The 25,890-nt window shown below is 38.5% G+C and overlaps 2 protein-coding genes across 6 annotated transcripts; one reads left to right on the top strand and one right to left on the bottom strand.

Moving 5' to 3' along the window:
• Positions 1–40: 40 nt before the first annotated feature.
• On the bottom strand, positions 41–9,810 carry LOC106892870. 4 transcript variants are annotated; one of them, XM_014950437.1, is made up of 3 exons: positions 4,544–4,595; positions 4,369–4,465; positions 41–2,195 (listed from the first exon to the last, which is right to left on the bottom strand). In XM_014950437.1, the coding sequence occupies exon 3, from the start codon at positions 2,144–2,146 to the stop codon at positions 1,196–1,198; it is 951 nt and encodes a 316-aa protein (XP_014805923.1). In that variant the 5' UTR covers positions 2,147–2,195; positions 4,369–4,465; positions 4,544–4,595; the 3' UTR covers positions 41–1,195. The 4 variants fall into 4 exon arrangements, with proteins under 4 accessions (XP_014805923.1, XP_014805926.1, XP_014805927.1 ...); XM_014950440.1 differs by lacking the exons at positions 4,369–4,465; positions 4,544–4,595 and adding an exon at positions 9,729–9,810; XM_014950441.1 differs by lacking the exon at positions 4,369–4,465 and having other exon boundaries at positions 4,544–4,584.
• Positions 9,116–24,922, top strand: EXO1 (exonuclease 1). 2 transcript variants are annotated; one of them, XM_014950435.1, is made up of 14 exons: positions 9,116–9,225; positions 9,752–9,925; positions 12,106–12,225; positions 13,102–13,225; positions 14,024–14,161; positions 14,367–14,579; positions 14,762–14,949; positions 15,771–15,867; positions 16,534–16,750; positions 17,812–18,067; positions 19,282–19,774; positions 20,078–20,179; positions 22,754–22,947; positions 24,572–24,922. In XM_014950435.1, the coding sequence occupies exons 2-14, from the start codon at positions 9,765–9,767 to the stop codon at positions 24,711–24,713; spliced, it is 2,445 nt and encodes an 814-aa protein (XP_014805921.1). In that variant the 5' UTR covers positions 9,116–9,225; positions 9,752–9,764; the 3' UTR covers positions 24,714–24,922. The 2 variants fall into 2 exon arrangements, with proteins under 2 accessions (XP_014805921.1, XP_014805922.1); XM_014950436.1 differs by lacking the exon at positions 9,116–9,225 and adding an exon at positions 9,316–9,405.
• Positions 24,923–25,890: the final 968 nt, after the last annotated feature.

Here is a 25,890-nt window from a genome sequence, read left to right as displayed (position 1 = left end):
TCTTCTTCCATGGCACAGTGATGTCAGAAAGTTTTGCTCTTATGTTTTATTCTCTATTTTCATCTAAATAGGAGACTGAAATCTTTAACTAGCACAAGTAATAATAGTATCATATTGAACAACATCTTTCATCCTGTGCTGCATAATGAGCTGCCCTTCTGCTTGGGAAAGCACATGGCAAAAGATAAAGGGATCTTGCATTTATGTAAAAATCATTCCTGTTGAAATCAGTGGATAGCCCGTTCAGCATTTAAGAATTCATTATGGCCCTAAGACAAAGATCTCAACCAGGACCATTGTAATGTATATTATGTAAAAGAAAATTCTTTTGCCTGAGATCTCAGATTGGATGTCTCCTTCCTTAGGGAAGATGCTGCAGGAACTTCAATAATCAGAAATGGGTAGAATAGGTAGAATTGACAGAAACCTTTATGAATTCTAGTGCGAACAGAGATTGGCTGTATCATCCAGTCTAACCTGCTGGGTGGCACAAGTCAGAAAACCCATAATGAATATCTTCTGTGGCCAAATGCCTGTTGGTGTTACTATTTTGGTTTCCATTTGAAGGGAGCATCCTAGGACTCTTAATGTACACTTGCTGCTAGTTATTCACCGTGTCAATACTGCAGGTTTACTTGAAGAGTACTGTTTACTTGAAGAGTTACTGTTTACTTGAAGAGTTCCAACTCTAAGGCCTTTATAAACACCAAATGGAAACTAGTTCCAGCCCCAAACATTTTACATAAGAAATACACTGGGATAATATCATTAAGTGTCACAAGAAAAGCAGAGACACTTCATTTCTTTGAATATATAATCTACTATGGCACTGCACTGCACAGAATACATTAAAAAAGAATAGTTGTTTATTGTGTGCTAGAGAACAGAGGATGCTACTGGAAAGAAATTAAGCACCGAAAAGCATACCAGGCAAGTGATACTTCCAAATATCCCACTCATGTTCAAGAAATCTTTTCAGTGCTGGATCTAGTACAAAGCTGTGTCTTAATGGACTTCTTCGTTTTAGCTGTGGATTTTCTGTGTTTCAATGTCTCTCTATTCCTTTGCAGGTTAGCTTCTTTCCACCAACATCCACAATTATATTACAGGCTTAAATGTTCCAGGTGTATCAGTTGTTCTGTTGTTCCAGATCATTCCTGTATTATGGAAAAGTATCTCAACAAGACAGCCTCTTTCAGCATGGCAGAAATTCATGGTTGTACTGGCTGCAGTAGTTGGTTTGCCAGAATTTCATTACAGCCCTTGCTAGTGCTTTACAAAATCTGGGACGTTCTTCGGCTGCCCTCACCCACTGGGGTAGCTCAAGCTGAATGGCATCAACGGTGCCAGAACTGCGGGAACCAAAATTTTTTGTTATGTATCCACCACTATAGTAACTCCCATTATTTGGGCTAGGATTGGATGGAGAAGGCACACAAACATAACTGTTATTTTGTACTTCAATATATTTACCCAAACTTCTGTTCCCTGCAACCAAAGTCTCAGAAGACACATTGACTAGCTGACTGGCCAGATGGCTAATTGAGGAACATGACGCAGAAAAGATGCCTGAGTTAAGGGAAGTTTTTGAAAGCGTGTAACCTAGTTCTATCCACCGTTCAGGATGTGCTTGCCCATGGATATCCAGGATCAGGCCCCCTGTCATCTGTGATTTTGCAGTGGTTAAAAATCCCATATACTCTTCCCAGGCCTGCTCTGCTTGGGGAATTCCAAAGGAGGCTTCTTCCTTTTCCCTGTTAGCATCCATCTTGAACCTCTGAAGGTGGTTTATAATCATATGTGGGAAGAAGCCGTCAGTAATTTTGTTGATTTCTTCAGCAAGAGCCTGAGCCACCTCTATAGTATACCTGTCTTGGTTGGTAGACACTTTGCATTTCTTATAACTTTGAATACTTCCAGAAGGACACTCATGAGAGAAAATACAAGAGGAAGTCTTTGCATCCCAACAGCCAGCTTCTCGATCAGGGATGTCTTTGGGTTCCATTGACCCACCATGTGGGACAGAGAGAATCAGGTTCATGTTGCCCACTTGATATTCTGTGAAATGATTATGACCAAATATAACCTCTTTGCTGCCAGTGGCTTTGAAAAACAAATATAAAACAGAAAGGAGGAAGAGATACATATTCTTCAATTGCTGCTGCAAGACTCAGCAATATGGAGTATATCAGTACCTACACAAAAGCAAAAGACAGATTTTAGATTACTTACAGCTGGGAACACATGAAAAACTGTTCAGCTGCTGCTGGAAAAATTAGTTACTGATTAACCTATTTTAATTTTATTCCATGTAGCACAAAAACCCAAGAGTACTTACATGAGGAACAGAAGCAAACAAGGCACTTAGTGTGGCTAGATGTAACTGATGCAGTGTTCCCGAGAGAGGATTCTCCCAGAATAACAGGACAAGGGAAATGGTAGGTTAGTGGGCCTCCTTAATTTTCGCAGAAAAGACAAACACTATTTGATTATCCTATCTGATTCCAGAGAATCACTAGATCCCAGCGAAATAGTTGAAATATGGGGGTTTTTTTCTCCACCAAGGCCTCCCTTTTTTCACCTCTGAAATGTTAAGAAAATCCTAACAAAATTTAATAGAACATCTGTATCTCATTGACCTGTGTGAAATATCTTTCCATTATCCACGTGTTTACAGAAACTAGAGACTATGTCAACTCAGACACTGGGCTTTGTCTAAAATAAGCAGGCTGATAAAAATTGAGTGCTACCAAGCTCTCACTCTAGCTACGCTCCAGGTTGAGTTAATTTGATAGCATTATAGGCAAGTACCAGTGACTGCATTCAGGAGTGACTCTATTCTCTTTAGTTTTCAAGTCTCCATTCTCTTCAAAGGAGCTAAGATATTTTAAGCCTTTACTAACTCTGCCATTATTTGGAAAACTGGAATTCAGCAAGAAGGTGACAGTGCTTTCTGGTTTGAAGGCATTACATATCTAGAAAGATTAGCGTCTTGAGAGTAACTTACTGTGTTGGACAGGTGTAAGATAAGTGAGTAAAGTCAGTGAAGAGCAGAATAAAAAAGAATACTTTTCCCTTCCATGAATAAAAAAACCCTCAATATAGGCCAGATATTGCCCTGCTCTCTGTCCTGCCCCTATCATTACATCACTTGCAGAAATGCAGAGGATAAGAGGAGCACACAAGGGAGAACGGAAAAACTGCAAGAATTTGTCCCCAACACCCAGCCTGAGAGCATGTATGGGAGCAACCAGTAACATTGAGAGGACAGGGTGCAGTATGGAAGCACCGTCCCATCAGCTGCCTGGCAATTTCACCCAAGTAATGCAGCAAAATATATTTTTCCCATTATGAGGGAATCGCACTGGCTTTTTAGAGACAACCTCCATTTCCCACTGAGCTGGTCCACACTGAGGAGCCTGTACATGAAAAGCCCCTCTCTATCTTCCTCTCCTCATTCTGGCCTAAAAGTTCTGTAGAAGCCTGTGAGCTGGAATCAGATCCCTGAGAATTTAATCTACAGTTTTCCTACAGAACATAATTAACAGCTTTTTTTTTTTTAGTTTCTTTTAAACCTTTCAGTTAAGAGGTCCCTTTACTTGAGCTACTGGGCTGAAAATAAGCTTTCATCCAAATCCTTGTATAGTTTACGCTTCCCTAGATTTCCCTGAGATGCAGACCTTCACCTGCTAGTTCACTGTTTGCATTACCAGAAACAGGGAAAGGAATATTTTCAAGCATTATTCAAAATCCCTTGTCTCAGAAAAATAAACTGCACATGTGAAGCGTGTAAGTCTAGGAAGAGCTTACCTCAGGTGCAGTGGGGCCCAGCACCAAGTTAAATAAATCAGCAGCAACAACTGCCAGGTGCTGCTCACCTGCCTCAGATGGACTCAGGTTTGCTTTGCCTCAGACTCTCACCTTAAAAACAATGACACAGCTGTTCCTTTCCCACCACCTGACAAACCATTCATGGTTACCTGCAGCAGTCTCCTTGTCCTTTTGCAATTTCTTGTTAATGATTAAATCAAGCTGTTAATGCCACTAGATCATGCCTTAAAGATATAGGGAGAGAGAGCTCTGTTTAATTCCTGAACTGGAAAAAAAGTCACTTTGGTGTAGCTCAGGCTCTCGGCAGACTTGGAGAGTCTGGAGGAACTGGATCACCCCAGACAGGTTTTTAGAGTTTTCTAGACAATGTACACGCAGAGGAAAAATGTTAAGTCACAGTAATAAAGGCTAAAACTGCTATTCTGGACTTCATCATAGCGGAACACACACCTTCCCAAAGGACTTTAACTCAAAGGGATGGTGTTCAGAGAAGCACAGAAGCACCTGTAGCTAAGAGGAATATGCTAGAAAATTTACCTCTTAGTCTTCTTCAGCACAAGGATGAGGTCCACATGCATAAGGAACAAAATAACAGGCTCCAAGTTCTCTGTTGATCGTATGTAAACTTACATTACTGTGAGGTTAAAAAAAAAAAAAGCCACAATATTTTAAACTGTTAAGTAATCACTGCAGGACTAGTTTGAAGGTTTACCTGGAAAGAAAGGGAAAGTGATTTGTTCCTGCCCCTGCCCCTTCAAAAGCGAAACTGAACTGACAATGGCGCCTGGCTTAGGCTGGGGCTCCCTCTGTCCCAGAGGTCCCTAGAGGCCAAGCTGAGCCATGGAGCTACGTGGCACTGAGCCTTTATCTCCACCTGGGTGTATCATTTCACAACGAAGGTTCACAAAAAGGAAAAATAAATATGTGCTGGTTTACTGGAAGCTCAGCATGCTTTTATTATCTATACTGACTTGTTTTTAGAAATGAAAAAAACTTGCCACAAGCAGCACAGCCACAGCAAAGATAAACCCAGAATAGTTGCTATCATCAGTACAGGTAACAAAACTGGTAATGCAGAGGGTTTTGAGGATTTTATGAGTTTTAAATGTAATACTCCTGCATTCATGCACCCACTTGTCAATATGCATTTGCATATTGACATATAGCTGCAAACGGTTGCTGCAAATACACATACCAGTATCTTTGCATATGAACTGCGGAAAATGCTTTTTGATGATACATATGTGATGAGTTTTGAAAAAAGAAGCAAAAATTGCCACTAAGACCTGAGCTACTTGGTCTTGCTTTGACAAAGGCCTCACAAACTTAGGTAGAGCTTTGTTTGGATTTGGGATTGTACTACAACTAACACTCCACTTTGGCTTAATTCTCCAGTACATCTCTACCTTAGCACTGACATACCTCTGATGAGTAACAAGACTGTCAGAAGAGTATTTCACAGCATTCGTGCATCATACATACGTTGTGTTCATATACTCTTAACCACAGGAAGACACTGTTTCTTATGGGTACTCAAAATGAATACTGTCAGCACTAGGTGATTAGAGAAACATTTAAAGTGTCAGAGAGACAGTGTAGTCTGGGTGTTGACTGAGTGTTGACTGGGTGTTATGCCTGTGGCTCATACATCCTCATATTGACAACGTGTACAAGAAAAGTTTTCTATGAAAGCAAATAGCAATTTGAAATATAACTCTTTTATGCCTCTTCTGTATCATAAAGACCAAGAAAGACTGCATTTTTCACTGTTTTCAGTACATCCATCAGAGCACAAGACAAGGCACTCTAGTGGGCTTGTGTAAGGATCTGAGGCTGCTGACAAACATAGGAATGAGATGGCTGAAGCAGTGACTGCCTCAGGCATTTGCTTTTCTGCCTTACTGCAATTTGTTGTTCTCTGAAGGAGAACAACGTGGCTGGTGAATCAGCTGCTAGTTATAACAAGTACTCAAATGGATGTCCTACATACCCCTTAGCGCTCTGGAAGGCAGACTGGTTACTGAATAATTGTGGTGATCCATGCTATTGATTTGGAGCTTCCATGGCTTGTTTCATTCTGTTACAGCTGGTCATCTGCTATAACTTCTTTGACATCATTTATGGTCCCTGTTTAGACTACTTGAGTTTTGGTATACTACAGATTAATAAGAAAGGAGGAACACACTCAGTATACACTGTCAGAAGCTGAGCTTCACAAAGACTTTCAATAACTGACAGCAATTAACTCTGTTAGCTAGTATCATTCTTATGCATCAGAGTGAATGTTGCTCAGCATATTTCTCTTGGAATCACTTACGAATCCAGATAATACAAATCTTTTACCAAGTCTACATCCTGTTACCAGTACCTCTGTTTATAAATGGGCAAGGCTAGTCCCTAAGTGGAAAATTCATGAATTTTTTTGAGCCTGTGCAAAAGCAGCAAACTCCTAAACACAACAGCTGTGACCCCGTCAATGTCCCTACCCTCTTGGGTGCAGTAAGTCTGTCCTTTGTGCATCCCACCACTTCATGGAGGCCCCTGTGGACTCCCTGGGATGGGAGGAGACCCTGTATTTTGGGGTAGAGAGCACAGCCAGAGGAGTCAAGAGAGGAGCCTCCTACCTGCTTCCTCCCTTCAGTCATTACTAATCTGGAAGCAGGGGTTATGAAATTCCAGAAAGAGGCTGATTAGTGCTGGGGAAAAAAAATCTAAACACACCATCCTCCCACAAAATGGGTTGGAAAGAACCTTATTAATATTACTATGTTCTTTTCTGGCAAAATGGCGGAAAGAAGAGGAATGCTAAAGACATGGATGAGAGAACGCTTTCTGGGACTGCATTATGGCTGTGCTATTTCTTAGTCACTAGCAACTAAAGAGGGTTGTCACTTCTTACTAAGGAGTACCCTCCAGAGTGAATCTGGGCCTGGCACTACAGCAGCTTAAACATTTTTGTTTAAATTATCCACTTCTTAGAATTTTTGCAATATTAACAAGTAGACAGTCTTCTTCCTCAGCACTGATACACTCTTTTTTTTTTCACAATGAACATCAGCAGGAGACTGTCCATGGGTGCTCCTTCTTATAGCTGAGTAACTGCTTGAGCACTCAAAGCACAGGAGCAGACGACCAAATCAAAATGTTGGCAACACACTGTGATGGCAGAGAGCAGGTTTCCACTGGCAGTAGGATGGGAGGGGGATCACGCAAATTACACCTCCACCCATTTACAAGTCTTCTCCTTTAATTTCAGAAAATCAGTAAATAAAAACACCTCCTCCAGTGCAGCGGTAATGTTTATTCTAGAGTGTTAGTAAGACTTCTGGTCCAGTGATCTCATTACTTTCAGCTGGAAACATGCACACATCCTTGTGTTTGTTCCACTCTGTACTCTGTGTACCAACTCAACAAATGAAGCAGAAGCAGACATGTAGGTTTTTATGAGTGCAGAGAAAAACTGCATAATTCAGCATTGCATGCATAGTCTCTCTTTTGTTCTAATTCTCTCCCCATTCTTTACTGAGTCTCTAGACTGCATTTGTTCTCTTTAGCAATACACAAAGACACATTTTTCTGAAGACAAGAAACATCAGGAGCAAGATCAATCTGAAACTGTTCTAGGTTCCAGCATGCGTGTTGCCAGTAGGAAGAAATTAAGGTTGGCACTGTGGTGTCCCTTGTCATTCTAGACTGTAGTGTGGGCAGACCACATGTTGGCTATCAAAATCTGCTTACTGTGTTTAATGTGTCAAATAAGCAGAATGAGACAGTGCAACAGATGGTTACATAGGAACTCGATCCCATGCATGAGATGTCCCAAAACATTAACTAGATCTGTGAAACACGAATGTTATTGGTATGCCTTTTTGTATGTAGTTGGATTATTCTTATAAAACTCCCTTGTGCACCACTTCAAATTTCAGTATGTGATATGGATGAATAGGGCTTTTTAAAATTAAAGCAGTTATAGTACATAAATACAGATTGAAAATTCTAACTTTGACCACCAATTCTTACATTAACCCCAGGGTTTCACTGCTGTAACACCTGTCCCTCACCTCTTCCTTTGCAGTCAGTGACCTGCTTCCACTCTCTCCCTTCCCACTCACTGGTTTAGCTACAGGGCTCAGTCCTGTGTCCTGCCAAAATTCCGTGGTACCTTTTGATTCCAGTATACTTAATGCTTATGATTTTCCTGTTCATTATTGTTATCTACGTGCTGCCTTCAACTGCATGTCATGGATCCTTTGCTTCAATTGAACCAATGTGAAGCAATCACTGTGAAGAATAGTCAGAAATGAATGGGTCAGTATGATTGTCATCTCAAAATGACTCATTCGGAGTACATGTTACCACAACAGTACAAACTGCCAGTTACTGTATTTAATTTCCTTATTCATACCTCTACTCAAACCAGTAACTTTTACTTAGTGGTGTTTAGCTTCTTTACATATAAATATTGTAAGAAAGCAACAGACACAAATACATTCTTACTCTGCTGGTTTTGATGTGCTTTTTTTTAAAGTTGATAACTACCTGAAAACCTTTTCTATATACCAGGGGACAGATGTGACCAGACAGCAAAGATAAAAAGGAAGAACTGAAAATAAATGCTAAATACAACGATGACAGTCTTTCCGGGATGTTGACCATAATTTTACCCACTAGCAACTTAGTGGTTATAGAAAATTTGCATTAGGAAGTGCTGCCAACACTAAGTAAGCTTTCAATCACAAGCGTGTTAGTCCCAACGTAAGGAAGCAATGTTTTCCTATTTTTCTACACTTTACCGAGGGATAGCTGCACTGAATTTGGCAGGGGATGTGCTGACTCAGTGCTACAGCACCGCACCCATTTCACTGCATTAAATGTGTTTGAATATTTTTTGGAGATGCTTGAATTAGCTGCACTTGCTCTGCCAGCAGCAAATTCCATAGGCCCCTCAGAACTCCTTTCCCCAGCATCTGTGCCTGCCCTACAAACGCTCTACCCTAAATTCAGGCTCGGTTTACAAACGAAAGAGAAAGTTCCGGAAAACTCCCCGTGCCCAAGGCGATAGCGACTCCGAAACGAGGAGGATCCCGGAGGCAGACTGCCTGGGCAGCCACACACTCCGCTTCCCGGTGCGACCCCAGCGGCCGGGCCGGGGCCCCCTCACGGCGGGGATGGCGGGAGGGGTTGGGAGCTGCTGGGTCCGGAAGAGGGGAGCACGCGCCCTGACGGCCTCCCCGTCCGCGCGGAGCATGCTGGGACTCGTAGTCCCCTCGCCGGGGCGGGGCCACTACCCTGAGCGCGCGCTGCTTGAAAGTCTCGGGCGGCTGCCGCGCGCCACGGCCGAGCGGAGCGCAGCGTGGAGCAGCGCGCGGGCTTCCCCTTCCTTCCCCCAGCCAGGTACTGGCGCGCGAGCCCCCCGCGGCCGTTGGCGGCCGTTGTGCCGTCTCCCTCAGCCCTTCTCACAACCCCCAGCCCGGGCTGGGGCGGCCCGCGCCGATGTAGAGGCGGTCGGCGGCGCCATGGGGGAGGCGGCCCCGAGCCGGGATAGCTGTCTCGGGCCCTCCCGTCGGCGGACAGGTACAGTTCCCGGTGTCGGTACGTGCGTGCCGCTCGTGGGGAGGCCGTGAGAGACGGCGCGGGGGAGTCCCGCCGGCGCCTGACCGGAGCGGGCGGGAAGGGGCCGTGCCCGGCGCCCCTTGTGCCCCGTCCCGAACCCCGCTGTCTCTGGGGGAGCGTGCGCGGGGCCTGCTGCTACCCGCTGCCTGCGGGCCTAAAGGCTTTGCATCTCTTCAGCCGGCGGAAAGGAGCTCCGGCTGCACGGGGGGTGCCTGGCGGTACCCCGCGTCTCTATTTCAGCCATCGCCCTGTCTGCAGTGTGACCTGACTTTCCTTGTACTTACGCTTTTAATTTTCTCATCTGCAGTTTAAACAACATCATGGGGATTCAGGGCCTGCTGCAGTTCATCAAGGAGGCTGCTGAACCTACCCACGTGAAGAAATACAAAGGGCAGGCAGTAGCTGTGGACACCTACTGTTGGCTGCATAAAGGCGCTTATGCTTGTGCTGAAAAGCTGGCCCGAGGAGAGCCAACAGATCTGTAAGTCTTTGCTACGTTTCATTCTCGGCCCTCTTACAAATTAAAATTTTGTTAGCTTGACATTTCTTGAGCTAAAAAGTAAGTTAAAGTGGTTTCACTTCTTACTGTTTCTTCTGAATTCTCTGTCCCAGTTGTACTTTTTGGAAATGGAAATGTTGGCTATAAGTTAGTAGCTTTCCAACTGTGTAAAATCAAGATGGAAATATGTATTGGGGTAAAAACTCTCTAAACGATTTTCTATTAAAACACCAACAGTTAGGCAAATTAGTTGTCCATCATGTCTTGCTCTCAATTACAGTCTAATATCTCTGATGAGATGCAATTCATATGTTTCAAATGCAGTATTATTTTCAGGAACCTGATTTGTACAAAGTGATCGTTTGTAAATATTACTGTGATAAAAGTCATGATGATACTGAGGAATTCTGATGGAATACTGAGGAACTCTGAATAAAGTGTAAGGTTTTTTGCTTAACATATTATATTTTCAGTAAGAGTAGCTTTTCTAACATAACGTGGCTTTTTCACTTACATGCTTATATATCTAAGGAAGGAAACAAACAGAAATTGTGGTTGTACAGTTCAGCTTTGGAGCTTAGACCAGATTTGCATAAGTTCTTGCCCATCTCTGGAAAGCTGGATTGAACTATTATTTTAGATTGAATATAGTTTTAAATGAGAAGCAGTCTTTATCTTTTGAGAAGTAAAGCTACACTGATTAGTTTACATCAAGCTTCACTTAGAAATTTTGATTAAATATTTGATTGGAGGCAGGAAAGAGTTAGTGGTTTACAAATGGGTACAAATTTTTTTACTCCTGCTTCTGTTGATATGAAGAACTGTAGAGTTTTATCCAACCTTGCTACCTGCCTTTGAAGGTAGCGGAGATCCCTCAGGGTCCTGAGAATAGGATACACTTCAGCTGAGAAAGAAATTGACTGACAAGGGGAACGTTAATAATCATAATGGTTGAAATTAACTACATGAATATTTTCTGATCAAATCTTTTTTCCATGCACGTATGATTGCTAATCTTAGACTAATACTTTAACTAAAGTCATTTCACATTTTAAAGTTCATCCGAATTGAGTTATTACGTAGCTACATTCCTATTCACTCCTGTCTTTCAAAAATCAGTTATTTTTCAGTTTGTTTTGTAGCTCTAAATCCAGTTTCTTCAGTGCTCATAACATTAGATTCTGAGTGCTCCTATATCCCAATCTCTCTCCCTTCCCTGCACTCTGATGGAAAAGCTGCTCTTGCTGTTTTAAACAGCGTCCTTAAAAGAAAAAACGAACTTGAGTATGTTTTTTCATTGAGTGTCATTGTAGTGCTCTTAGTGTTTACAGAAGCTATTAGATTTTATTTCTGTGCTGCTGCTGAAATGATCTCATACAGATATGTAGAAATGACAGGTAAGAAGATCAGAGATCTGAGGGAATACCTGGAGTCTGGAATTCCCTACAAATATTTCACTAGGGGACAGGCAGTGGAAGATTGCCTCCTGGGCCAAAGATGATCTTCACTGTTGATGCAGTTTGGGAAACTCTCCTGTCTTTTGCAATATTTTCAGTACTGTGCCGGTATTTTTAATATGGGAGGATAGATTTGCATGTCTTGTCCATAGCATGTATCCATTATCTGGTAAGAGGAGTGGATAGCTCCACAAAGTGAGGTTTAATACCCCATCACTCCTTCAGTTCTCCAAAAGTGCGTTTTGTCTGCCTTTCACAAGACTTTGGGGAAAGATAATGTACTGTGCTCATCTAGCTCCTGTTTCCCTGGCCATTACGAATTGAGTTGATGAAACTAAAAAGGTGATCCATGTTTTAACTTGTAAAGTTTTTTGCAGTGTTGAATAATAATGTAGCAAAATGAAACTGAATTGTACTCGAGTTCTGATTTCATTTTGTGTAGGAGTAGAGAGCAGTCGGTCCAGTTCCGAGTTGAGAGGTGGAGTGTTTCTCTTGTGGGGGGTGAGAGGGCAAAAAAAAGCCAAAACAAAACAAAAAATCACCATTATTCTTTTGCTATTATTCTTTTTGTGATTCTGGGGAAATGCATGGTCCATAGTCCTAAACTTACAATTCTCCTTTCTTGTGAACAGAAAATATGCAATAGGCTTGTGCTTAACAATAAAGTTTATTGTTCTTTTCTTATTTTTGTTATTGTTGATACAGTTATGTAGCTTTCTGTATGAAACTTGTTGATATGCTCCTCTCATTTGGAATTAAACCAATTTTGGTATTTGATGGATGCACCCTACCTTCTAAGAAGGAAGTGGAAAAGGCCCGGCGAGAGTAAGTACGGAACTGTATTGATTTGCAAGCAAAGCAGTATGTTTAACACTGCGATTCATTTTCAAAATTGAAAAGCCTCAAACTTCAGCTAAGTAGTAATGTCTGATAAACTTCGCTGCAATGCAGTGTTATTTCAGTTAATTTACATTTAAAAATCATACAAACCTCTTCTTAGAGGTTTTATTCCAAAAATAGAAATGCACTTCATAAATGAAAGCGCTTTTGTAGAGGAAGGAAGTAAACTTCTGAACATTAGTTCCTGTAATATATTAAATGCCTTTAGTTTACCTGCCCTCATAATCTCCAGACAAAAATATTTCTTCCCGATATATGTTTATTTAAAAATAACACCACCTTCCTCATCTTTCTCTGCAAATAATCAGACTCAGGTCCCTTATATAATGGAACTTGTTGACTGAAGTGGTGAGATTTTTTCACTAGTGTTTTTATTTATAAGTTCTCATGGGACATGTACTTCCTTCAGCATGGAGAGAATTGGAATGAAGTAAATGGTGCTGTCTGTCCTCTAGTCCCATAAGTATCTAATGTCAGATACTCTCAAATTCCATTAAATCTATTTTACTGCAACCTGAGAGTGGGTGGACCTTTGTTTTACACCAGTTTCTGAGTTGTCTCTGTTTTCTGAGAAAATATTATAAATTTCAATTTGCCAATCCAGTCATCTTTGCCAATACAATTGCTTAGTTGTTATTATTAAGTTTTAAAAAATACACACATTTGGGAAGTGTTCATCTGTAAAACGAATATATTTTTTTTTTCCCCCTTTCCTACATCTCTCTCTTAGTCCTTTCAGCTGCTTGTTCTTTTAAGTGGAAAATAATCTGAGATTGGTGGATATTTTAATTTATCTTTCAGGAAGCGTCAAGCCAATCTTCTCAAGGGGAAACAATTGTTGCAGGAAGGGAGACTGTCAGAAGCTAGGGAATGTTTTGGGCGCAGTGTAAATGTTACCCATGCCATGGCTCATGAAGTTATCAAAGTAAGTTGTCAATGCTGTTGATACTGACAGTTTTAAAAACATCTACGTGGTAGGTAGCATGTCTTACTCTGCTTTTGTATGGCTGTGTCACTACCTCTCGTAGGCAAGAAAAATGTTCCCCCCCTTCTTAGCTTCTGATTGGCCTGCGTACATTGGATTAGCACAGTTAACAAGCTTTAACTTCAAGTTTATTATGCTCACTTGTATAAATAATGATGATGTGTCAATTGAAATGCATCTCTTCTTACTGCTACAAAGTGAATTTGATAGCACCAACAGTTTTACTTCTGCCACACAAAAGCTAAATACTATTTTTATTTTCCTGTTATGTCCCTTGTTCTGTCTCCCCCCTCTCCCCCTCCTCCCCAGCTAGTTTCTGAGAACAGACTACAGAAAAAAATTTTACTGGTTAAAAATCTTTCTAATAGCTTTTTGCTATCCTTCCATGGCATTAATAGGATCTTTATCAAAATAGTATTAGATTTGTTCTAGTGCTGTTTTCCTTTGTCCAGAATATAACTTGCGTGAGTTTGAAGCTGGCACCTCTGGTCAGATGCAGTGAGCATCGTGTTACGGGCCAACACAGGAAAGGCTGGTTTTGTAAATTAGACTGCATAGATCTAAATTGCTTGAAACTTGAGTTTTGGGTAGGAAATATCAGGCTCTAACAAGGAGTGGATGTGTGATTAAAAATCATGGTTTCAGTTTTTTGAGGTGGAGGTTCTATGCTTTCAGATGTCTTAAGATAATTACTGAAAATCGATGCAAAGTACTTGTATGATTCTTGTTTATGTACAGGCTGCACGAGCTCGAGGGGTTGATTGTATTGTTGCTCCTTATGAAGCTGATGCTCAGCTGGCTTATCTCAATAAGACCGGCATGGTTCAAGCTATAATTACGGAAGACTCTGATCTTTTAGCTTTTGGATGTAAAAAGGTATGGAAGAAAATATTAATAGGCTTTACTTCTAGCTGATATCTTAAAATCAGAGTTTAAAGTTGCCAAACGTGTTTGATGTATGTATTTACTCTTCTGCAGTAATGGGGGAAACAGAAGAGATGAGGATGGTTTTTTCCACTAAGTGCAACAAACTAGCTTATATGGGTAAAAATTATTGTTTTCGCTTCCTCTTAATTTTCAGGTGTTTTTGAAAATTGACAAGTTTGGAAATGGACTAGAGATAGATCAGGCTCGATTAGGAAACTGCAAGCAGCTTGGAAATGTATTTACAGAAGAGAAATTCCGCTACATGTGTATTCTTTCTGGTTGTGACTACCTCTCATCAATCCATGGAATTGGGTTAGCTAAAGCGTGCAAGTTAATAAAATTAGCCAACAATCCAGATATTATAAAGGTAAACTTGGTTTTATTTTGTGTGTTTGCTTTTTGGGAACCTAAATCTATATATATATATGAAATTAACACTGAACTGAAAATATATGGCAGGGTTCTTAACTTCCTCCGTTTTCCTCCATTTTGAAGAGAATGCTATAAGAATTAATTAAATGAAGCAATTAAACTTTTTTTTTTTGACAGGTTATTAAGAAAATGGGACAGTACTTGAAGATGAATATAACAGTACCAGAAGAATACATACAGGGTTTTACACGAGCAAATAATACATTCCTTTATCAGTTAGTTTTTGATCCTGTCAACAGAAAATTAGTTCCACTGAATGCATATGGTGATGATATTGATCCAGAAACACTCATATATGCAGGACGGTATCCTTTACGTGTTGAAGCAGCAGGGAGGAGGGGGAGTAAGGGTGAGCAGGTGTGATGTCTTATACTCTTTTTTTTATTGCATCTTGCCTGTTTTTTCTGCGATCTTGAAAGTTGTGGGGTGGCTTGTGTTTTTTTCCCCTCTTCTCTTCTGCTCTGATTTTAATTAATAATAAAAAAAAAAGTGGGGTAACTGGTTGAGCTATCATTTTTAGGCAGAAGTTACTGATATTTTTTGTTCCTTCTTTTTTTTTTTTGAAAAAAACTCACTAAATACAAGCTATATTTAAATTGTTTGAGTTGCTTTACAACTGTCTGTAATTTGTGCATGTGTTATAACCTCTGCCAATTTAATTCTTGTAATCAGTGTTCAACTAATTCCTGAATCTAGGTATTCCCTGTTTTATCAGATAGCTCTTCAGATTGAACAAATAGCATTTTGCCACAGTTGTGCATCATAAATTTTAGCATGGAAGATTAGGAAAATGAAGAAAGTGGGGAGTGTTGAAGTAGTTGCTAGTATTGTATGTTGTTCAAGCCAGCTACTCTCTGGCATTTCCAGAAATTAGGGAGGAGAAAGATGGTAACTTTCCTGCTGATCATTGAAGGTTTTCCTCTTGACTTTCATGATTTGCCAAGCACTGCAGATCTATTGCAACTGCTGTTGCATCAGATTGAGCCATGAGTATTAATGCTTTTGATTAATATTCTATCAATGCTTTTTGGCATAAAAATGGGAAAATGCTATTCTAACTTTCATGCTACGGTTCTTGAAATTTATTACAGTATTCAGATATTTTCCTTTAATATGATGGGGACAGACATTTTGGGGACGTTACTGCATTTCAAATTGCCATTGGCAACATTGATATTGATACAATGGAACAAATTGATAACTATAACCCTGACACTGCACAGGTAATATCTTTGTTCTGTAGAGTCATGGCTTGAGGACCAGAACCTTTGTTATATACAAAGATTTTGACATAGGTCTGAACATTCATGGGAAAATACAATTGAGTGTTACCCACAACTGACTTGGCAGTGAAAGCTATTCTGCTATTACAGAAACTGTGTGCTCCCACAAACACATATTTTTCATTCTCTACACAGGTAAAATTTTACTTTTCAAGGCATTTGACTTTAATGTTTCTTTTACTTTCTAACTTCTTTGATAAGTCCTGAATACTATTGACAGAAGTAACTGATTCAAAAAATAAAATTCTTGGAGAGTTTTTGAGTATATATTTTTTTCCAAGTATATAACTCTGAGGAAAACAGTTTACCAAATCAGCCTTTTTGAATAGAAATAAAATTTAAATTTTTAATGTTGTCTGAGAAGAGTAGTTAGTCACTTGAGCCATACTGGAATGAAGAAGTCATGGCAGTGCACACATACACATACAAAATAAAAAAAATTGTATTAAAAGCTTGAGAAATGTGGGAACAAAAAGAAAATGTTTGTGTAGAATATGTCAGCAGTTGATATGCATGTGTCAAAATGTCTTTCTATACTAAATCAGGATATCACATGTAGAAGACAAAATTACAATATCTCATTTTTTTAATATATTTTTTTTTCAGCCTGTGCAGCAGAGAAGTTGTGGCTGGAATGACAAACGTGCTAATCATGTAAATAGCATTTGGAGCAGAGACTACAAGTTTGGCCCTAATGCAGATACTGTTCCTCAAAAAATACATTTGCCAGAGAAACCAACAACCAGAGGCATGGAGAAGATAATTAGTGTTAAAGGGCTCAAAATTTCAGGCAAAGAGCTCTTGGCAAAAAGGCCGAGGAGTGGTATGTTTTTATTAAAATAAATATATAAATAACAGTACATGGTTGTGAGGAAAGGATTTCATCTTTAACTTGATGGCATGAGATTTTTGAGGCCTAACTAACTTTTATTACCTGTTTTTGACAGGCTGCAAGATGAATCATAATACTTACATGTACTTAATGATTAAGGATGGCAGCAAACTTGCAGCAACGCTTGATTTTAACTTTAACTTTTCTAAGACTTTGTTCTTTTCAGTCTTAATAACAACTCTTCTATTTTTAGGTATTTTTGGTTTTAATGTCCATCTTATGGCTTGTGAAGAAATGAAAATAGCCTGTTTTTTCTAGAGTTGATATTTAGTGAGACAGAAAACTGTTTTCTGTACTCTTCTAACACTGTGCTGCCTGTATCTCCTTGTATAGGTATTCTTTACTCCATCTTTCCTCACTTTCTGTAGTAAATCTGTGTTATCTTGTCTTCTATACCACCGAAGTTACCTGTGTGAAATAAAACGTGAACTTGTAATAGAAGGGGTTCTTCTCTGTTCCTATTGTGCTTTATCTGATATGTTAAGTATTTTTTTTTCTTCTTCCTTTGCTTTCTGATTATGTTTCTAGGGCTCCTTTTTTGCCTTTGTTACTACTGACATCTTCATGCTCCCTGGTTTAGAGTCATAGATTAGAATCTAACAGAATGGTTAGAGTTGGAACGGATCTTAAAGATAATCTTGTTCCAACCTCTCTGCCATGGGGGGTTTATCAAGATTTATAGTTAGTTTAGAAACACGCCTTTAAGTCAAGTTTAGTTTTGCTTTCAGAGTATTTAAAAACAAACAAACAAAACCCCAACAAATCAACAACCAAACAACATCATCATGTTTCATTTCAGCTGTTCTGCATTCACTCCTTTTCGTAGAAAGTTACTTTTAAGGCTATGTACTAGGAAAAACTGTGTTAAAGACTTCCGAATGGTAAATTTTCCTACCAGACCTTGCTAATATTTTTAAGCCTGTGAGAGTAAATGTGGAATGCTCAGTTCTCTGGTTAATTGGTTAATACAGTGATGCTTAAATTGTCTTCAGATTTAGAAGAAATCTCAGATGGCGATCTGTTAAACCAATATTCATTTTCAAAAGCAAAAAAATTCAAGAAGGAGAGTGATGATGATGGTCAAGCACAAAAGAGTGTCTCAGCAATGCAAAGCCTTGATTCTTCAGGGAATTCTGTCACTCAAGAAAGCTCTAACTCCTTGCCTAGAGTTAGAAATAAATTTGCTTCCTTTCTACAAAGGAAAAACAAAGAGAAGGATGCTGTAATTGTTCCAGGAACAAGAAGCAGGTATGCTTGCATCATGTGTATTAATAAAGTAGCAAAATTCTGTTTGTAGTCCTGTTGTAGACAAAATACCCTGAATACCCAAAATAAGAAAAATGCTACCTTTGACTTTTTTATGCAATGGTATTAATGTGCCTGTAATCCTGAATGGAGATGGAGAACCCTTTGTGCTAGATGTGCTATCTATGTGTGAGATAAGTAATGTCAATTTTTCACTGCAGAAACAAAGACACTGGGCTATTCAATACAGTCTAGTCTGTGGGTATGAAAATTAATTAGGATTTGACCATATTTCTTTTCCAGGTAAAGGTCATATGACATGTCTATTAAAAGTAGCTGCTTTGTGCTAAATATATAAGCAGTTGCTCATATATTGGCTTATCTTTACAAGGTTTTCTTTGTTTCAGTAAAGCCAAAAGTGGTCATGCTGTATGACAAATTCTTATCCCATTCAGTTAATGCTCTTGATCTCTGTACCAACACTTTGAGAAAATGGACTTTAGGTTTGTTTGTTTGTTGTTTTTTTATAATTGGCTGGGTTTTTTGTTCGCACGTGGCCACACTTGAATTGGTTTTACGAAGTATTATCACAATTATGTCTCTTATTGTGTAATTTTTATCTTAAATAATTGGGATATTTTTGAGCAGCACAATTTTACAAAACAGTCTTAATACCGATGTTCTCTAGCTTTAACACACATCTTCCTGAGCTGACAGTTTTGTTACAATGCACAAAAAATTAGATCTTGCTGGTGATGGTAGGTTCTTCTCTAAAGCAGTGCTCAGTTTCTTAAAAATCTATGACTTGTACTTTTAGGAGCTGCTGCTACAGCATGGAAAAGACCTAGATAGGTTCTAGTTTCCTTGATAAAAGGTGCTAAAGTGTTTCACTGCTTTTCAGCTTTATGATAATTAATGAATATATTTTTAAATTTTATAGAATTCCTAGATCTTTCTCTTTTTCAGATGAAGAACATGATTAGTATTTCAGTTAATGAATGACATGTTTACAGATGCTTTTTTCCCCCCCTTTTTTTACTGTTTATCTGTTAAGTGCCTCCCTGAGGCACTTAGACTTTGCCCATTCTCAAAATAATTTGTCTCTGCAAGTGCACTTCAAAAATACAATGAGGGACAACTCTTGGATTTTCGAGATAAAATACTCATTTGCAGTAACTTCCTTCTCCCTTCGGGTTATTTTTATTTTACTTTTTTAGGTTTTTCTGCAATGATGCAATTATGTTTGATGGTAGGACAAAGGAGGATGACAGTGATCTAACTCAACATGCTGAGCAAGATTGCCAGAAACAGGAAGTAAAACGTGTAGCAGAAGATGTTTCTCAGTCTCCAGAAACTGAAAAATCAACAAGAACTGTTTTTACGCCTCCTGGAGAAATGCAGAAAAGTTGCTTCCAGTGGTTTAGCAGCCTCGTAAATAATTTGGGAAATCCCAGTCCATCTCATACCGTATTTTCACAGCAGTTTCATCAACAAAGAAGCAACTGTGTGGTATCCCAGGAAGATCACGTTAATGGGGTACAGACAGAGAGTGGGACAGCATGTGACAACTTGGAGGAGGAATCCACCCCCTTAACAGAATTGGAACAGTCATTACATTCTCAAAGGTCTTGTGAGCCAGCAGAATGCAGTTTGGAGTCTTCAGAAATACTGCAATTGTCTAACAACGGTTCAGATGCAGAAGCAAGAGAAGTAGGTGGTGCTTCAGCATTTACTTTCACTTTAAATCATAAAAGAAATTAGGCAGCAAAGCCTCCTCTTTAAAAGGTTACCCTGCAGATTATGTAGCTTGTGCTAACAAAACTTGTCAATGCTTAGCATAGTGGTGTAGAATGGATTGACTTAGTTTAAATCAAGTCTGGATTTAGTTTGTTTTCAGTCTTTCCACTATTTTCACTACGGTGGTTCAAAAAATACCTGGTAGGATAGCTTTTGTTCTCTGCTTTTGTTAATCCCTGAAGAAGGGATTAACAAATTAATTTTCTCTTGTTGAAGGAATCTGACTCCAATTCAAAACCGGATGATGATCAATGTATTCGGTCTCCAGTATTTTCTGCTGTTCAAACTGACAGAAAAAATAAGAACATAAAGACCAAGGTAAGGATTTTGCTGTGAATTCTACTAAACACTGAGAATCACTTTTTGTTGTCTACTAGTTCATTCTAGAACTTAAATAAAGAATGTTAAGCAATGCACACGTTGGCAAGAGGAAACTATATTCTTATTCATCCATATCAGAGCTGAGATGAAATGTAACCAGGGCACCTATGAATGATATCAGAGTGTTTGGGGCTTTTAAACACTTTGGTATGAAATAAGAAGCCAAGCTAAGGCAAAACCCCCTTCTTAACTTTCCTCGGGTATGCTAAATACACAGGTTTTATGATGCAAATTGTATCTTGTAACTGTATCTGGATTATGAACAAACTGCAATCTCATTTCATTGCTTGTCTCAATAAATCTACTGGTTTAGCGGTCTCCTTCCTCTTTGACTAGAAAAAGCATGTTTAAATTTCAAAATCTGGAAAGGTTTTAGTCAACCTTCCTTGTTTAATTGCTTTAGTTAAAAGCCTTGATAGCCATTAGCAAATCAATATGGAAGGACAGTCAATTTTCCATCAGAGCCTGCATTTCGGTTATTTTTTCCTATTGGTTGGGGCACCTGCAATTTGACTTCTATATGGTTTCTTAGATGTCTAAGAATAAACTATGTGCCTTGTCTTTGACATTTCTAAGAGCTTTACCCACTTGTCGAGTTTACAAAACTTCTAATATGTTAACAGTTAGAAGTGCTCTAGCTCCCTGTGGCATTGTCATTAGAGTTGGCCAAAAGATTCATGTCAGACTAGAATACCTGCGAAAATATAGCGTGTGGTTTGTACAATAGTGACATCTTGTGGTTATTGTTAGTTACTTCTGTGTTAAGCAGGAATTTACATCTTTATCCTGGAACGCCTAGTGACAAAAATTGATGCTTTTTCATTAGATTAACATTTTGACCACTTCTCAACAAGACTAACCATGAAATTAGGTCATCCTGGGATTGTTACTTTGTTTTTAAGAGTGTATTTAATGTTCTGCTTAGCGTTCAGCTTAAAGGTACATTGGGAGAATGAATACGCTAATTACCGGGGAATGTGCAGTATGGAAGTACAGTGGTAATGTAGGCATCATATATAAAAAAAAAAATAAAAATGAGGATACTTGGAGCTCTTCAGATAATAGGGATCTGCTGAAAATCCATGAGGACAGTAGGGTTAGTTTAAAGCAGGCTGCTAGCAGGAGGATTTCCTTTGCTTATTTCCATGGCCTTACATTCCCTCTGCTTCCTTTGTGCTTATACCGAGTTGGACCAGAAAACTGACCTGAGTAAAAACTAACTTGACAACAACCAAAAGGTCAATTGTATTGGAACTTGGGCCCACCCAGACTCTCAGGCTTAGGTAGGTTGTAGCACCAGTGAGACCGTTGGAACAAGTAACCAGAATTGAAGAGGGGGAGATAGACATAAGGATCAACGCTTCTGGCTCAGTTTTCCTGTAGGATTGCTTACTGCAAGTGTTAAACAAGGGAAGTCTTTGCTGGTGTTAAGTACAGTAAAATATACCAAAGGGAATAATGAGTTCCAGATTTGGGGAAGAAACAGAATACCATTTCTTCTGCAGGTATTGTAATTTGATAATTATGTTTTTGTCCCCATAATGACAGACAAAAGCTAAAATAGCAGGCTGTGAGTGAGAAGCTGGTAATTGTAGGTAGGTCATATCCTACAATGAAGTGGCAGAATGGCTAAAACAGTAAGATGTTTTAGTGCTTCCAAATGGCTAATTTCCAAAAAATTTGGGAAAACAGTAGATGTATGTAAGACAGAAGAAAATGACGGAAAATATGAATAAGGTACTTGTGGCCTTTTGCTGCTTGTGAACTTATTTGGCAAAGAAAGTTTTAACTTTGTCTAAAAGTACATCACATGTACTTAATTATTGTGCCATGATTATGCACGTATAGTACAAATGGGTGTAGAGTGATTAAATAGATAGAAATAGCTATAGCTTTTAAATTATGAAGTGTGGTAAGCTACTCACAGGAAAAAAATCCTACAGATTGGATTTAGCATGTTTCTTCTGTTGTTAAAATAAACTTATTACTTCTTGTGCATGAAGTTCAAGAACCAAAAGAGGATCAACAATATTGTATCAGTATTAGAAAGCATGGTAACAGCAGTCTGAGTAGCTATCAGCCAGTTAGTCTGATATTTCTGATGTTTTTCTGGGGTGAATACAGGGATGAGAATGTGAAATGTAAAATTCACACTGACTAACATAATTATAGGAATTAGCCCATGTCAAAATGAGTTTCGTGTACTGGTGAACTTGGAAAAAAAAAAAAAAACATATTCAGAGTTTGGAAATTGATAAGGGAATTGAAAATGAAGCACATCTGGTTTGATTTTTTTTTTTAATAACGGGTGTTGAATAGCTAGAATAAGTGATATACCGAACCCATGTATTTTATGGACATGTCTAATGTGTTTGAGATGCCTCTTTTTAGATTATAGAAGCTATCTAAAGATATCTTGTTGTGGCAATTCAGATTGCATTGTCTCAATAGAATGTAAAGCACTTTTTTTTTTCTTTGTAAGCTTTGCAACATAATATCTGTTGCTTACAGGTTCCTGGTTTACATAAATCCAGTTGTATAGGGTCACGTATTGTAACAAAGCTCAAGCCATTGATACCAGCTAAAGTAAGTGGATTAAGCAGGAGACTGTCACCTGTGCAGAAGAGAAATCATTGTGATGATGAAAATAAGCCAGGACTGCAAGCCACCATTAATGAACTCTGGAAAAACTTCCAATTTAAAAGGTGAGTTGCTTTCACCCTATGCTTAGCACCCTGTATGCTACCTGCCCCCCAACCTCCGCCAAAGATACAGTTTTCAAAGCAGACTCTACACATCTCTTCCACACAATTCCATAAAGACAATAGTTTGATATTTTCCACATACAATTTTTAATTTCCTATGCTTGATATAACCATGAAGTATGATTTGTGGTAACCAGGAAAAGCTCTCAGCTAAAATTAATTTATTGAAGTAGTGCATTTTGTTTAACATAACTTATATGAAAATTACTACTCTTGTTTTACATCAAATACCAAAAGGCATTTCTTAGTCTAAATGTATAAGCTGCATAGAAATTGCCAAACTTAAATGAAAATAAGGTTGTTGACTCGGCTAACTTGGAAGTTTCTCAAATATCTTCAAGGCTTAAACTTGAAGGACAAGAGTATTTAAAAAAGAAAAAAATGAAAAGTGTAGCTGTTCTGGTGTACACGATTTCTGTGGGCTCAGTAAAAACTCCTGGTGGCAAAGCTCCAAGTAGCAATCTCAACTTTGAATAAATAAGTATTATTTAAATAAAATCATTATTCATATTAACCTGGAACCAAATTTGAGTAGGACAAAATTATTCATTTTGCACTGAGTAATAAATATGAGACTGGTGAGCATGCATTAAGTCAGACCATATATTTTACTATTTAGCCTTAATGGTAGGCTATTATAAACATACAACTGATTTCTGTTTAAAAAAGTATTACTTACAGCATTAACATTTTTAGCAATCTCACATTTTATTGTCCACTTGATGTGGGTTAAGAATGTTGTTTTCAAAGAGGAAGCAAAACTGTTTGTGTATGTATTGCTTGGTCTCTAATTGAGAATGTCTGACCAGTGTTGTTCACAGGGAGAAAATTCTTATGTTTTGATTAATCAGAATACAGGCAGATAGAACGGAGTGAGCCTAGATGGCACTCTGTTCCTTTTCTTTGCTGATGGTTTTAAGACTTAGCTCCCAACGTCCACATCTTATCCATCCAGTTTTGGTAGGTCTGTAACTTCTGGTTATATACTATCCATATATATTTTTGTATATATTACTTACTTCTGTGTAAATAAAGTACTTGTTTATTAGCTTTTAGGGCATTCTTTTCTTAATATATTTCGCAAAAAGGTTTTTCTCACTGCCAGGACTCTGAGTATCCCGTTAATTGTTTTTTCAGATTTTAAAATGTTTCTAAATTAGCCTTATGTTTTAAGAATTATATTGCCTGTTGGGACACTAATCTATTCTGTCCTAATGTCAAGATTTGCAGGCTATATATGAAAGTACAGCTGTTCAGAAAACTTAAATGTTAAGGAAGCACATACAATCCAGAGTAAGATGGTGTGCATACAGCCTTTCACATATAAAGTGAATAGCTACCATCCTGTCACAGAATAACTGAGTTGAAATTGCTTTCAGTGAAGTTGCTTAGTTGTAGTGAAATTGAAATTCCATTGCAAATGTTTATTTTTGGTTTATTCATAAATGAGTGGGTGAATAGATAAGGGGTCTTGCTTTAAGCCATCTGTTCTTACACGTATGTGGTTAGAAACATAGTATTATAACATTCTTGGGTTTTATTTTGTCTTTGTGTTTTTGTGCAGAGAGTATGAAAAACTTCCTTCTTGTAAAAAGTCAGATCCGTTATCTCCAATCAAAGATAATATACAGCTCACTCCAGAAACAGAAGAAGAAATCTTTAATCATCTGGAATGTAGTCATGTTCAGAGAGCTATATTCCAATAAACTGCATACTGTGCACAATAGGATGCATTTTTAATCATTGTCAAAACTTACTTTTGGGAAATTTCATCAATATAGAGAAAATGCTTTGAAAACCAACTATATATTTCAGTCTAACTAGTGATTTGTCATGTTTTTTATAAAAATGTGAATTGAAAGGTGAAGTCCTATACTGACTGGAATAAAATCCTTCAGATGCTTGTGTTCTCTTATTCAAAGTCCCATGCTGAAATTTTTTCTAAACCTTTTTCAGCTGCCCCTGGGCATTTTATGTAGGTCGCACTGCAGTCCAAGTTTCTACAACAGCTATGGCTTTGTCTTTGCAAACAGTAGCAGAACAAGTTTGTGTTTTAATTTTTAATAGTTGATCACTTTTTTGTCTCTTCCTTCTTTCCTCTTGAGCCTAATCTGGCCCCAAGACAGGAATAAAACTGCTGTTCAGTGATCATAACAACAGTATTCGCTGTACTTCCAGCACTCGGATAACTATTTATTTTCCCTGTAAGGTAAGGTCTGCTCTCTCAACAGTTAGCTTTTCTATATCATACAGTCATGTTACTGGTGGGAATAACCTGGGGACTGCAGAAGGGAATGTTATTAATCCCCAAATTCTCACATCAATAGAATGGTCTCTTCAGAAATATGTATTCCTCTGTTTTACCTGTCTATTGTTGGATAAGACTACAAACATGGAGAGACACATAATATCAGTCATCAGAACTATGGGTTACAAAAGAGCATTGTCCTCACAACAAACCAACTTTCAGTCTTCAGCAGCCGATTAAAGGGAAAGAATCCAAGGGACTGGGGTCCTTGTTTTGGATAACTGAATTATCATGAAATAATATGATGGAATTTCATGCTTCTACATTTAAAATCAGGATTTGAGTTAATGTAAAGATATGTCTATTTTTTTCCCTTCTTTAGGAAAGGATAGTATGTCTTTCTGCAGCAGATAAAGGTACAAAAGACTGTAGTAATCTTTGAAATGAATCCTTTCCATTCCTGAGATTAATACTTTCCCTCCATCTTTGAACTTTTTTAAAAAATTTAAAGTTTGAAATTGACCTATGAGAGGCAGGGTGTGTTTTGTTTTTTTTTTTTAATTGCAGTCTACTTTTTCTCTTTAAAAGAATTTGCAACTGTAAAACTAAGGTGACTGGCTGCATCAAATTATAAA

This window comes from Calidris pugnax, unplaced genomic scaffold (genome assembly GCF_001431845.1).
Source record: "Calidris pugnax isolate Ruff unplaced genomic scaffold, ASM143184v1 scaffold24, whole genome shotgun sequence".
Classification (NCBI taxonomy): domain Eukaryota; kingdom Metazoa; phylum Chordata; class Aves; order Charadriiformes; family Scolopacidae; genus Calidris; species Calidris pugnax.
This window is presented reverse-complemented; position numbering and strand designations above follow the sequence as displayed.

Coding starts and splice junctions, on each gene's coding strand:
- EXO1 (XM_014950435.1), top strand. CDS start 9,765: ATGGGGATTCAGGGCCTGCTGCAGTTCATCAAGGAGGCTGCTGAACCT. Junction 14,580..14,761: donor ACAATCCAGATATTATAAAG/GTAAACTTGGTT, acceptor TTTTTTTGACAG/GTTATTAAGAAAATGGGACA. Junction 15,868..16,533: donor ATAACCCTGACACTGCACAG/GTAATATCTTTG, acceptor TTTTTTTTTCAG/CCTGTGCAGCAGAGAAGTTG.
- LOC106892870 (XM_014950440.1), bottom strand. CDS start 2,146: ATGTATCTCTTCCTCCTTTCTGTTTTATATTTGTTTTTCAAAGCCACT.